Genomic DNA, 14,032 nt, shown 5'->3' on the forward strand with positions numbered 1-14,032 from the left:
CCCCATGTTTCAACCCTCTTGATTCAATTCAAATTAATGGCAATTGCCCTCGTTTCACCACATTTGTTCCTTGAAATGAGGGATGGCAATTTGTGTTGATAGCGGCGTTGGTATCATGTCAAAGCATAAATATTCTATTACATAAATCAACTCTAAATATTCTATTAAATATATCAACTCCAACCCACCCACCACAAATAATATTACTTAATCATTTAATATATACCATGATGTGCAACTCATTTTTATAATCAAATTTACATATAATTAATATCTCAACAATATATATATATATATATAATCAAATTCATGTTATACAAATTAATCCTAAAACCATTCATATGCAAATGATTATATTAAATTCAAACTCGCAAAAACAAGCTCACGACTTGTATCAAATTCCATCACCCCTACTTGAAATGAATTGTTTTCAAATAAAATCAATGACAATTCCCCTCATTTGATTAGGATTTTAACTAAAAATGATTTGTATCATCATTCCACTGAATAAGAGACTATCACTAAATTTACAGATTTCAGTCACATCAAGCTGACGAGAGCTCAAATATAAAAAATACACAGCCAAAATCTAACATTAAATTTTCTCTGTTGATTTCCCTTTTCCTTTTCCTAAATTTTTTTCTTCCTCCTACACGATTCTTCAAGTCATTCACCATTGTGCAATAAGGAAACTGTCTTGTCTTAGAACCATACGCTTTTGCCAAGTGCAAGTGCAACCTGGATAAACAGCTAGCCCCTGGGTCATAATTTCAGCAAGGATTCATTCGAACTACCACCACAAGGGACCTATTACTGGTGGTGGTGATGGCGGCATCAGTTGAGATGAAGAAGAGCTTACGCTCCAAAGACCATCACTGGTGCTCCGTCTTGAGGATCATGGATACCGAATTTCATATGCACAGAGACAGCCAGGTAGCAGGGAAATAAATTGTGATGGGAAAAAGCAATGGACAAAAAATTTCCTGCTAATAGCTCACAATTGGTGATTTTATATACACTACAATACAACAGGTAAGTAAAAAGGGCAGATACCCAAAATATGAAATCGGCCAAAGAAATAAATTTATAAAAAAAAAAAAGAAGAAAAAATAAAAAGTGGGGAAAGGGTAAAAATGGATGGACGAGTTTGCTCCCTTCCACAACATTTATCCCACCATTAGAATCTCTGATACAAAATGTGTCAAATGGAGAACTTCCATCCCCCAATGTCTCTAAAGTCGGGAAGATGGTGAGGTGCCTCCCTCTGATCTACGGGCAGCCTGGCCAGAAACTGATGACTTGTCCGACCCACGAACATTGTATCTCTCATACACCTTTTCACGATTTTCTGACCACCAATTCTCGGCTTGATGTTCTCCAAATCTTCTTCGGCTGCATTTGCATTTACACTTTCAGATTGCAATGGTAAAATACAGTATTAGATGCCATTCTTTTCTCTAGGTTTAAAAAGTTCTGGTCCTCACTAAAGAGGGTTGCCAGCGCCAAAAATTCTCATGATTACATGGCTCTGGACCAGCTGTCATGAAGACCTTTCACAGCACTTGATACCATTGGTATTAATATGGTTGATCAGAAGATCCTAATTTTTGATGCAGTGCTAATTGCAAATGAGGCCATTGACTCTTTGTTAAAGAATAATGTCGGTGTGTTGTTTAAGTTAGATATTGAAAAGGCATACGACCATGTCAATTCGACCTTCTTGTTGTCCATTCTTGAAAAGATGAATTTTGGTTGGAGGTGGGTAGGATGGATTAAATGGTGCATTTCGCTTGCAAGGTTTTCAGTGATCGTTAATGGTACTCCTACGGGTTTCTTTCAAAGCTCTAGAGGCTTGCAACAAGGGGAACCTTTGCCTCCTTATTTATTTGTTGTGGCTATAAAGGCTTTGAGTTGCCTTCTCAGAAGAGCCACAGATGGTGGCTATATTTTGAGGGTAAAGGTGAAGGGAAGAGATGATGAAGGGGAAGAGGTGTCTCATTTGTTGTTTACAGATGATACTCTTGTTTTTGTAAAGCTTCCCAAGATCAAATGGTTCATTTATGCTAATTACTCATGTGGTTTGAAGCTTGTTTGGGGCTGAAAGTGAACTTGGAGAAAAGTGAGTTGATTCCTACTGGTAGAGTTGGAACGAGTTGAGGAGTTGGTTTCAAAGCTAGGGTGCAAAGAAGGCAAACTTCCTTCTACCTATCTAGGGTTGCCTCTGGATGCTCCGTTCAGATCAGTGGCAGTTTGGGATAGGGTGAAAGAGAGGTTCCATAAAAGACTCTCAATTCATCTCTAAAGGCGGGAGGCTTACACTAATCAAAAGCACTTTATCGACCCTTCCCTTTTATTTTTTGTCTTTATTCTTTATTCCGAGGACAATCAAATTGAGATTAGAGAAAATTCAGAGGGAGTTCCTTTGTGGAGGTGGAAGATTGGAGAAAAAGTTCCATCCTGTGAAGTGGTCCACAATGTGTTTAGGGAAGAGCACGCCAAGGTGGGGGGTGGGAGGTGGTGTTGCGTGTTAGGGATTAGGCATCTTTATCAAATAAGGTGTTTTTGTGCAAATGGAATTGGAGGAAGGAACAGAACACTTTCTTGTGTAGTCTTTCTTTTGTGATGGGTAATGGGAGAGTGAAGTTTTGGATGGATAAGTGGTATCGGGATGAACCATGGTGTGTTTCTTTCCCTTCTTTGTATGCTATAGCTATTTCAAAAGAGGAATGGGTGGAGGATCTTTAGGTTTAGACAGGGAAGAGAGATCGTTGGAACCCTTGTCTTTCAATACCTTTGAATGATTAGGAAGTAGCTGAAGAGGATTTATTTTTAGGTTCCAAGAAAAGGCAATTGATAGTGTGGGGGAAGACATGATGGTGTGGATCAATTTGTACAGTAATCAGTTCTCTGTTAAGTATTTATATGTCGCTTTGGAACCAAGGAGTATGGTTTCTTTTCCAAAGTAGGTAGTTTGGAATTGATGGGTCCCCTCTAAAGTTAACTTTTTTGCATGGGAGGCTTCTTAGGGCAAAGTTTTGACTTTAGATCAGCTTCAAAAAAGAGGTTAGTCTTTGGTCAATAGGCATTTTCTTTGCAAAGAACAGAAAGAATCCATAGATCATATCCTCCTTCGTTGTTCACTGGTTAGGATCCTTTGACAGTTGTTGTTTGATCTTTTTGGTGTCCATTGGATGCAAGCTACTATTGTTAAAGAGGCTCTTTTAGGCTAGCATGATTCATTTGAGGGCAAAAAACGTAAAAAGGTTTGGAGAGCGGCTCCATTATGTATCTTTTGGACGGTGTAGAAAGAAAGGAATCTCCCATCATTTGATAACGAGGAGCATTCAGCCCTTTTTTTAAGATGTTCTTCCTTATTTACTTGGGTAAAGTGGTATATAGAGACATTCTATGTCTTTACTTGATTTTGTTGAGTGATCAGGTTTTTGTTACGTGAGGGTGTTATTATTGGGGTTCTTTCTTGTTTTTAGTGCTATTTGGCGCTCTTCATATACGTCTCGTGTACTTTGGTGCGTTCTAGTGGCGCTTTTTATTTTTTAATAAGAGTGGTTTTATCTATCAAAAAAAAAAAGATCCTAATTTTTTTCCTAGACTACATCTTATTGCTGATCTGCTAATCTACTTGCACCATCTATATATATTATACACTCACACACAGGGACAGGAGAGAGAGAGAGAGTCAAAAGGTAATTTAGTCAAGTACCTGAAGCGCACTCTTTTGAGATCTCTAGTCCCATCACGAAGGGCCACAAGGGTTATATATACACCGGGCTCATACTGTTCAATCCACTCAGCTTCAACTTGACTGTTGTCACTCAAAGTTGAATTCCTAGATTTTGTACCACCCTCACCATCTTGGAGAGGCCCAGAATCCTTGCAACCGATAGCTTCAGAGACACTACTGCTACTTGTCCGAACTCCTCCACCACCATTTGGCATTCCAATATCTGGATTTTCATCCCTCACATTGGAGGTCAGAAGTCCCAGATTCTGTTGGTATGGATTTGCTTCATTGGTTCCAAGTGGATCCCTCATCAATTGAGTAGAACCCTGAGTTCCATTTATTACAGCAGAGTAGGTTCCCGTGGGAGAAGCCAAGCAAGAGCCATTGATTGAATCTGATCTTGAATGGCGCTCTCTATTTGAATCAGGATAGTGAATGCCATTTGGCTCCAAACCGTTCGGTAAGTAAGCGGGCCTCATGCATTCAGCATCATAAACCCCAGGTGGCAGTCTCTCAGCCATATCTTTGAGCTGGAACAGTAATGAAGGATTAATCAATAGAACATCAGTGAAACAAATTTTTTTCATCAAGTATTGCACGAGAGAATGAATGAACAGGTAATTAGCACATGAAATTGGAAAATGAAACCTTAAAAAAAAACCCACAATTTTAACAAAAAATATGGATAATGGTGCTAATAGAACAAGACATGTAACTTGCACCAAATTTTCCAACTGCTAAACACACACACACACCGAATTCCATACATGAAGACAACAGGGCAACCACATAATTGGAAAACGAAATTTTAAAATGAAACCTCACAAAAAAAACCCACAATTTTAACAAAAAATACAGATAATGGTGTTAGTAGAACAAGACATCTAACTTGCACCAAATTTTCCAACTGCTAACACACACACATCAAATTCCATACATGACAACAGGGCAGCCACATAATTGATATATAACTACTTAAACAACTTGTCATACAAAACTGGACCTCAAGAGATCTAGGGCAATATAGAATCCAGAAAATAACCTGTGCAGTAAGCGATTTTATAACTTCTTTTGCAGCTTTAGATTTAGCAGATTCCTCAGTAGCCACTACCATAGCTTCTTGAACTTTCTTTGCTGATTTCTGAAGCTCCAATTCTTGAAGTTCACATCGCTCTCTCAGACTCTCAACCTAACCAGTTTCATGATCATCAAAATGAGTTCTGATTGAGATTATTAGATCTAAGTATAAATTAAAACTGATAAATTCAAGCTGGCATACCTGTCCACGTAACTTAAGCACTTCTTGATTTAAAAGTTCATTTGTTTTCTTCAAACTATCAGCAATGCTTTTGGAGAAGGAAAGTCCAGAAGTTGTAGGAACAGGTGTAGCAGAGCGTGGAGGACTAGGTTTCCTAGAAAAAGGTGACACAGACCTAGAACTAACTCCAGATGGTGTAAGAATTGGTCTCGGAACTGTTCGTCGGAGATCAACAGCACTGAACAAAACAACGTCTTTTAGCTGTAACAAAGGTGCCTGAGAAGGTCGAACTAGGGAGAAAGTATCAGCCTTCTTTCCTTGTTTGGCAGCTTTGCTATCTAACTGCTTAATCAAATCTAGATTAGAAGGCATTGCAGATTTGGACAGTCTTATTTCAGCCTTGTCTAACCTATCCTTGTTTTCACCTGAAAGGCGGGGAACAGTAGTCCTCCTGTTATTAGCTGCTGCTTCCAACACCTTGTTCAGTTTGGTATAACAGGAATCACACACACGGTATGGCTTGCCTGGATTAGGAGCCAATGCAGCTCGTAATGCTTTTCTGGAACTGCATGAATGACAGTGCACAAGTCCACAATTGTAGCAATTGTGCCTCTTTCGAGTAAACCCAAACGCCTGTCTACAGGTTGAGCATTGAGACTGCTCAGCACCAGACACCCATTTATGAAGACATATAGCTGCTGTGTAGTTTGAACCACAAGCAATATATTTGACATGTCTATCCTTCAAAGTTTCAACCAGAGTTGGTGTTTTTCTATCTTCAATATCTCCATGGCCCAACCTCCCATTAGCCCCCTTTCCCCATGTATAGACCTCATTCCTAGATGTTAATACTGCTACATGGTACGCACCACAGGCAATCTCTTCAACACATTCCCCAAGAAGCTTATCTTCTACAAAGCAAGGTAGCTTTCCATCAGATTGGGGGTTCCCAAGTTGGCCATAGACAGTACTTCCCATGGTACAAACTTGTCCTGACGTGGTCAACCCAACAGTTAAACTATGCCCACAAGCAACTTTTTGAAAATTGTACTCAATAAGTGCTGGCACGCATGTGGGTTTAAGCCTGGGTTCCTTGTCTCCATGTCCAAGACGGTTTTTATCTCCATCACCCCAAGTAAATAATTTTCCTGATGAAACACTTGCACTAGACTGTGTTACAATAACCTCAACCACAGCAGCAGTGTGCCAAACCCCACATGCAACAGCAATTGTTCTCAATCCAGATAAAGATTCTACTTCTCTTGGATATGCAACATTGTCCTTGTCACCATGGCCCAATACACCAAATGTCCCATCACCAAATGTAAAGAGCTGTCTTGTTGTTGTCACTAAAGCTGTGTGCCATGGACCACAAGTTACTGAAGCAACTTGAAGTCCCTCAAGAGGACCTGAAATTCTCTTGGGTATCCAGTGACTAACATCAGTACCATGACCAAGTAGTCCAGCATTATGCATGCCATCTCCCCATGTAAAGAGTTCGCCAGCCATCGTAACAGCACAAGTGTGGAACTCTCCACAGGCAACAAAATCAACACTAGTAAAAGCTAAAGAGTCAACCAGACGAGGTTGAATGACATCTCTCCCAACGCCATGACCGAGCCTTCCTCCAGATTCTTCACCCCATGTAAAAACTTCACCTTGCCTTGTAACTAGGGCAGCATGCCTGACACCACAGGCTATATGATGTACGTCCAAAACAACATTGGACTCCAATGGCTTGGGAAGGAGCAAATCTGCCCTGGTGGTCAAATAATTAGCATTTTTATCAGCCCCAACCTTGACCAAATTATCGCATATAACCTCACCCCATATATATACATCTCCTAAAGCATCACAATCATCTGGGGCTGAACCATGACTGGAAGTGCTGGGAGCACTAGAAACACTTACTCGAAAAGCATCTGAACCAGATCCTTTTGTTTGCATATTTGTGTGGTCTAATGCTACATGTGACCTTTCAGGAGGCACAGAATTTTCAGGCCGATAGCTATTGGGAGAAGTATTTGAGTTCAAACTGACAGAAACTTCTGGAGAGCTAATGTCTCGTGTAGCACTGACTGAACTGTCACTTGGACTATTCGAAGTCAAGTCTTTGCTGTCCTGAAATTGATTTACCACAAATTAAAATCTCAGGCATGATAATGAGATTACTATGTAACAAAAAATAATTATCAGGACAAATATCCCATGCACCTTTAATTCAGAAACTACATACTTAAAAAAGTTTGTGCCTCATAGCCTCAAAAAACAAAAGAAAAAAAAAAAAAGAGAGAAAGAAAGAAAGAGCTTCTATTTACCGTACAAAGGCTCATTCTATGACTTTAATAAGTGAATCAGACTTTTAACAAATTCTGTCCCCATAAACTAGAAAAATTCTAGCAACAATAACTATTCTAAACAGATACGAGTTAGTAACCTACAATTACGAAAACTGATTGGCACCACTCATCCTTTTCATCTTTAGTGTGTGTTCAGGCCCATGATTTCAGTATTCCACCATGTAGGTACTTGATAGGGTACAAAGATGATCTACTTTGCATTTTGAAAGGTGATCTAATTTATATTTCTCATAAGTATCAACTCACTGACCCAATTGCAGCATGCACATACACGATAGCATGGAAAAACTGCACAAACCAGCAGCACATAACAGGTATTGGAAGGCTTCAGTAATTTCAAAAATCAAGGAAATGTAAGATCTGGACTAGTACAATATTACTCTTCCACAACTTCAGATACAAGAATAAGAAGACCAAGTTTATCATTAGAAAACACACAGTTTTCCTAGAATATATAAGTTAGTTTTGATATTCCTAAAAGTTGAAATGCTGGAGTGCAATTCCCAAAAATAACTACCTAGAGTAACCAAGATTATTAAGTTATCATTCAAAATGCAATGAATCAAAGTATACTCAAGTCTGTAGGAGATGGTACATGGCAAGAAACAGGTAATAAAAATTAACCACAGGAAGTTTCTAGGTAGGTAGAGTTACATCAAAGTAGAGGCCTCCATCACTCCATCCATCAATTTTGGAGCGCCCACCTTGACCAGAGGAAATCAAAGCTTTGAGCCCAGCAATCCACACTTCTGCCTCAACTTTGTCCTTGCAAATCTAAAAACAACACATTAAATCTTAAGTATTCATGCAGCAAAAAGAAAATAACGAATAGACTAATCAAATAACCATGGATGGAAATCCAAAATTTCACACCAACCAGATCAAGAGATCGCTTTCCGTTGTTGTATATAAGAGAAAATGACAAATAATCCTTCTCAGGACGTAGATATCGTTGGAAAACAGCCTGCAGTATAATTATTACAAAAAAAGAAAAAATAAAAATAAAATAAAATAAATAAGGATTTGGTTGGAAGCTATAAGTGAAAGAACTGTTTGTTTAATCAAATACAAGGAGGGTAGATTATCTTGGTAAAACATTAGAATCATAAAGTAGGAATCTCACAGTTCTTTGTCCAGGAATAATTCTAGAGACAGAAGCTAACTTCAAAATTCTTTCGCCACTACTTGAAATCCAGATCAGAGATGATTCATCCTGTGATTTTTAAACAAAGAATTGGTAAGTAGATATGGAAGAAATTCAAACGTGAAGAGGCAAAGATATGGACTAATAAACCATATATCAGATAGTAAAAAAGCCAACAAAGTAAAATCTTATAGCAAGCCATGCATAGGTAGAATAATTTTCTCAAAGGTAACTTTCCTTTTGCATTTCATGGAACCAAGCTTGGAGCTCTCCATTCCCACCCCAATCCTTTGCCACCTGAGCAAAGTCTCAGGCAATATGGTAGAATTTTTGGAACTCCTTATTTAATGTTCCAATATTTATCAACAACCAAAAACTAACACAGCCTGTCAAGCCAATTATTGGAGAGGAGGATATAAACTAACTAGGAGGCGGATACATTGGCAAAGAGGGGTCCTAGATCCCTTGTCAGTCTTGTAGGGAATTGAATTCCTAAGGCTCCTGAGTGGGAATGCATTTTTTTTATGTAGTGTGGGCCTTGTTTGTTTCTAAGGTTTTATCTTATGTGCACCCTTGTATGTTTATGATTTGCATATAATATTCTTTGTTATCTATTTTTAAGAAAAGAATGCAGAAAGAAAGAATAATGTCTAACAGAAGAAGCACTTGTATATTTGTTTTCAGAACCACTCACTATTTCCCATCCTAACTGAATAAGAATTGCAATAGACAGGAAGCTCAGAAAAATTTTACCAACTTAAAAATCTGCCAGACTATTTAAATGGCAAGGAAAATTGATAGATTATAGCATGTGCAATCAGCCACAGATGCAATTATGCGACTAACATGGAAGAGCTGAACAAAATCAATCTTACCAACCACATACGGTAGGAATAAGACTCTACCCTGATACTTGCAAACAAGCACAGAATCACTAATAAAACAAAAATACATACTACTAAGTGAGGGAGATCTTACATTTATCCTAAAATTGTTAGCTGCAGAGTTGTAAGTCAACAAATGAAATTAACAAAATACTGCCAATCAAAAAAATAAAATAACGTTACCAAAATGTGCAATGTTGGTGTCCAAGTTAGTCAAAAGGCTGACTCATGCTTTGAGAATTGTTTTGTAATTTATTATACACAAAATTTGACCTTCCAATCATCTTAACAGTGAAGATGATGGATAGGAAACCAGTGGATTCTGCCTTCCAATATGAAACCTAGGATTGCTCTCTATATTTTTATCTATGTCGTACTTGTATAATTTTAAGATATTTTGATGATACTTAGCAACTAATAGCACTCATAAAGTTATAATCTGAGTTTTCTAATGTTTAGATGTCATTCAAAGTTCAATTAGTTTCAAATTGTTTACTAATTTAAATGCTGGCCCATTCCTATATGAATTGTAACTGAGTTCATTGCAATCTGATTTTAAATGGAAGTTGTCAACTTGTCATTATGCGGAAAAAGGTTTGACCCGCTAAAGGGTATTTCCATGGGATCTAAAAATGGATTCACTTTAGGTGTTTAGAAGGCTGATTTCAGTTACATTACGTCTTGAGAAGTTGAAGTAGAAATACCATTTCTTTTGTCCAAGAGAAAAGCATGCCTTCACTGTTTTAGACACTGTAATTTGTTTTCCTTGAGTTATTCTAACTACTATAGTTTAAACTACTTGTTTATTGATTGGTCTTGACTCCCTATCAGACCATAGAATCTCAGATGAAGCCTAATTTTGCCCTCTAAAAAAAAATAAGTAAATGGGAATCCTAATTTAATCATTAAGAGAAAAGCCCAATGCTTTGTGTCAGTCATCCAACAGATCACATTATAATCTCAGTGACAAATTTTGCAATACGGAAAAAAGAAATCATTTCACACACAAGATGCTACTGATAGACCTGCTGTTATCAGGGAGAAGAAACAGTTTAAACTCATAATTGTTTCAGCATCCCTCCGAATTTAAGCATACCTTAATTTAAAAAATTATCTACTCCAAACAGCAAGTGTAGCACTATGATCTGACAGCACTAAAATATTTAAGTATCTAACTTACATTGGAAAGTCTAAAAGGACAAAATTTGGGCTTCCCTTTACGACCATATTTAAGCAGTTGAGCACCCTTCTTAAGAGCAATTAATGCCTGCAAAAGGTAAAGATCATTTGCAACCATGAGAAACCAACCACTGGCACAAAAAGATACAAATGAAAAATACCAGGACAAGAACACAGATAGTATCATTAGGTTGTAATAATGTTACAACAGATATGCAAAAGCAAATGCTAAATTGCTGCATAAATCACCAGAGTTTGTGGAGAAACATAACTGTGCATTTTGTTATGCCATAGGGAGAACCTCAATTGACACATATAGGTAGTTGACAATTGACTTACTGCAATCCAGTGGCAAACTAAGGTTTTTTACATGTCATTTAGGAAATCCTAGTAGTAAATTATGAGAGGAAGATGTTCTGTTCCCATTATTGTTACAGTTGGGATGCAAAAAACAATGATAAGAAGGCAGAGAACACCAAACAGGAGACTGTTGAAGGTAGGATGCCACTGTATCATTTTAGGTTTCATAGGATAATGAAACCGTGTTCATTATTTCAAGATTGCAGATAGACACATTTTATGCCTATTGTTCTGCTAATAAGGATGGGAGATACCACAAACAAATTCTAAATGTCAACTATGATAAAAGACACGCCCAACTTCCCTAAAGTAGGTTCTCAAAGTTGATTCCATAACTTACAGTTCAAGAGGATTAAATGGACTAGGCATTATAATGATTTTGAACCCTTCTTTATTTTTTGATAGGTAATAATGATTTTGAACCCTTAGACCTATAGCAGAGAGCTCCATCAGCATTGCTACCCATACTAACATAAATAACAGGTTGTTAATGTGTTAAGTAATTGTAGTAAATTTCATGTGACAGATTTGAGCACCTTATACTGGTCATAACTTCAAAACTGCCAGCACAAAAATTATAATTTTCCAAAATACATGATTTCCATTTTTAGAATCTTGATATCCATGTGTCACCATCCAAATCCATCTAAATGTTTTCATGTGTGCAAAAGTAATAAATACATCATAAAAGTTTGGTATACAATTCAAAAAATGGATCAAGAATGAATTGATGTGTGCAATGTCATTGAATTTGTTAATTAACCGTGACAATTTTCATGAAAAAATATTATTCAAAAAGTGCACCATGGGATATATCCCCTTTCAGCACAAATCATTGATAATCATTAATCGTGCAATGAGTGGCATATTTGAGAGGCAGTTCATCGTGGGTCATTGCAGATCCCCCTATCCCATTCTTTCCATCACAAAACCAAATTTCTTCAAATACGATCCTCTGTTTTCCAAACTTCCACGGATTCAAGTGGAAACCCTCAACAAAACACATCTACCTATACTATCTACAAGCCAAAACATCTTTTGATCCAGCCTTCTCAAATTCCTCAGTATATACCCTGCCTTGAAAGGTTCCCCCAGTTGAACTGGTAGAAAAATGTCGAACTCCTCCAAGACCAATCCTAATAAAACATCACCACAGCCTATTCTTTCAAATGTCACAAATTTCAACTATACCACCAGTTGATATTCCATGAAAAGACCACAAAGCTCAAAACTCCACCGGCCCATCCCCATTTCCTCAACAAATGCATCAAATTTCTAAATTCAACAAGGAAATGGTCACTTGTCGCCATCCTCCATATATCTTACTTCTGAAGATTCTAGAGAAATTGAAATTGAATGAAGCGAAGATATCCACCAAAAATAATCCAGAAAAAAAAAAAAGAAAGAAAACACAATTTCACTCCAAATTTCAAGAGGAAAAAAATATAGAAAGAAAAGCAAATCAGGAAAAAAAAATTACCTGCTCGACGTCACGCTCTGCATTACCGTAGCTAACAAGATCTGCCATTCCATGTGAAAGATTCGCCGAAACACCACCACCCTCTGCCACCGCGTTCAGGTGCTCCGGTCATCATAAGCTTCCACCACGACGACGAAACTCTCGTCCGTACACTACCATCAACGTCTACTCTCCACCAATATTCCACCCCCAAAACGACGCCGTTAAACCCTAGATCTGCAACTCTCCCCAGTCCTCAACCACAAGAAACCTAAACCCTACCAACTCCACCGAAATCGAAACTCCCTGCAAACTACGTTCACAGTTCGTGACGATTCGTGGACTGGCCGTGGACTCACAACAATGCTTCGGAGTTGACGAAACCGCCCTCCCGGAGAAAAGAAACAAAGATTCAGAGACAAAGGGGTCCCCGGAGAGAAAGTCCGGCGGAAGCGGACGAAGAGCGGCGACGAAACGGAGAACCGGAGGGGAAGAGGAGAGAGAAAATCAGAGGAAGCAAAGAGAATCGGATTTAAGTCCGGAGTCGAGTCCGCGTAAGTACGAGTCAAAAGATGGGAAAAAAAGCATGAAATCGTCTGAGAACGAAAAGAAATATGAGATGACATTTCCAATAAGGTAAAAACATTACAATATTCACCATTTCTCCTAATTCTACTTTCCTCCCCTCTACTTTTACATAATTTCTGTTACCGCTTTTAATATCTTTGAAATTACATCTACTTCCTCGTGTCATCTTCTATGCAAGTCTCGTATTCATGAATTCATTATTTAAAAAGAAAGTACTATAAATTTCGATTTCACAAGAATGCTAGTTTTTTTAAAAAAAAAAAAAATTATCTTCAAACAATTAATAATTATAATAATTAAAAAATAAAAAAAAATTAAGAATAATAATTGCTATTAACATTGATTTCTCTTTACATTTTCCTTCATTTATTGGTACATGGAATATCAAATATTCAAAAATTAATGTATATATAACTATTAATTATAAATATGAATAAAAATTTATTATAAAAATTTAAATTTTCCATCACATGATATTCTTTTATCTCCATTTTTATTCTTATTTTTATGTTCTATAAATCCTAGTCTAAAGAAACGGTAAAATTTAAAAGTTGTCCCACCCACATTAGGTAGAAGTCATATGCTAAATACTTTTCCAACAAAACTAATTTTGAAATTCCTTTCCTGCGGAAATCACGTGTTAGATTGGAGACGAAAAGTCACGTGAAAATTTAAAAGTCGTATTTGGAATGTCTTTGTAAATTTTTAAAATTTTGAAAAAAATCAAAGACAAAGTTTAATTATTTTTTCAATATTAAAATTCTAGAAGTTGCACCAACGTTCGGGGGACATGGGGGCAAGTTCGTAAATTGGACAACAAGGGTGGTGTTGGTGCTGTGGCTAAGGGAAGATGACAAAATGACGGAACTGACCCTGTACGAGATTGACGTGGCGGCCAAATAAAGGCTGAGTTGTACTTTTATCATTGCTCAAGAGAGTACGGTTGGTGAGTGCTTGGCGGATTTGCAGCGGGGGCGTCTGGGAGGAGAGATCGGGTACTTCTCGGGAGTACGTGCGCCAGAGATTTTAAGCCGTTAACTTCGGCGGATGATTCCAGA

The 14,032-nt window shown here is 37.6% G+C and overlaps 1 protein-coding gene across 2 annotated transcripts; it reads right to left on the reverse strand.

The window, feature by feature from the left end:
* Positions 1 to 619: 619 nt before the first annotated feature.
* On the reverse strand, positions 620 to 12,963 carry LOC117906390 (PH, RCC1 and FYVE domains-containing protein 1-like). Of its 2 annotated transcripts, XM_034819392.1 has the most exons (9): positions 12,408 to 12,963; positions 10,569 to 10,655; positions 8,484 to 8,573; positions 8,238 to 8,324; positions 8,015 to 8,134; positions 5,022 to 7,121; positions 4,785 to 4,931; positions 3,722 to 4,272; positions 620 to 1,392 (listed from the first exon to the last, which is right to left on the reverse strand). In XM_034819392.1, exons 1-9 carry the CDS (start codon positions 12,453 to 12,455, stop codon positions 1,233 to 1,235), a joined length of 3,390 nt encoding a protein of 1,129 aa, XP_034675283.1. In that variant the 5' UTR covers positions 12,456 to 12,963; the 3' UTR covers positions 620 to 1,232. The 2 variants fall into 2 exon arrangements, with proteins under 2 accessions (XP_034675283.1, XP_034675285.1); XM_034819394.1 differs by lacking the exon at positions 10,569 to 10,655 and having other exon boundaries at positions 5,022 to 7,123; positions 8,014 to 8,134.
* Positions 12,964 to 14,032: the final 1,069 nt, after the last annotated feature.

Source organism: Vitis riparia, chromosome 18, assembly GCF_004353265.1.
Source record: "Vitis riparia cultivar Riparia Gloire de Montpellier isolate 1030 chromosome 18, EGFV_Vit.rip_1.0, whole genome shotgun sequence".
NCBI lineage: Eukaryota > Viridiplantae > Streptophyta > Magnoliopsida > Vitales > Vitaceae > Vitis > Vitis riparia.

Bases quoted from the DNA above. Each gene is read 5' to 3' on its own strand.
- LOC117906390 (XM_034819392.1), bottom strand. From the start codon at position 12,455: ATGGCAGATCTTGTTAGCTACGGTAATGCAGAGCGTGACGTCGAGCAG. The intron at 8,574-10,568 runs GTAAGTTAGATA...TAAAAATCACAG, and splicing joins GTCCTTTTAGACTTTCCAAT to GATGAATCATCTCTGATCTG. The intron at 7,122-8,014 runs GTAACTCTACCT...AATCAATTTCAG, and splicing joins ATGGAGGCCTCTACTTTGAT to GACAGCAAAGACTTGACTTC.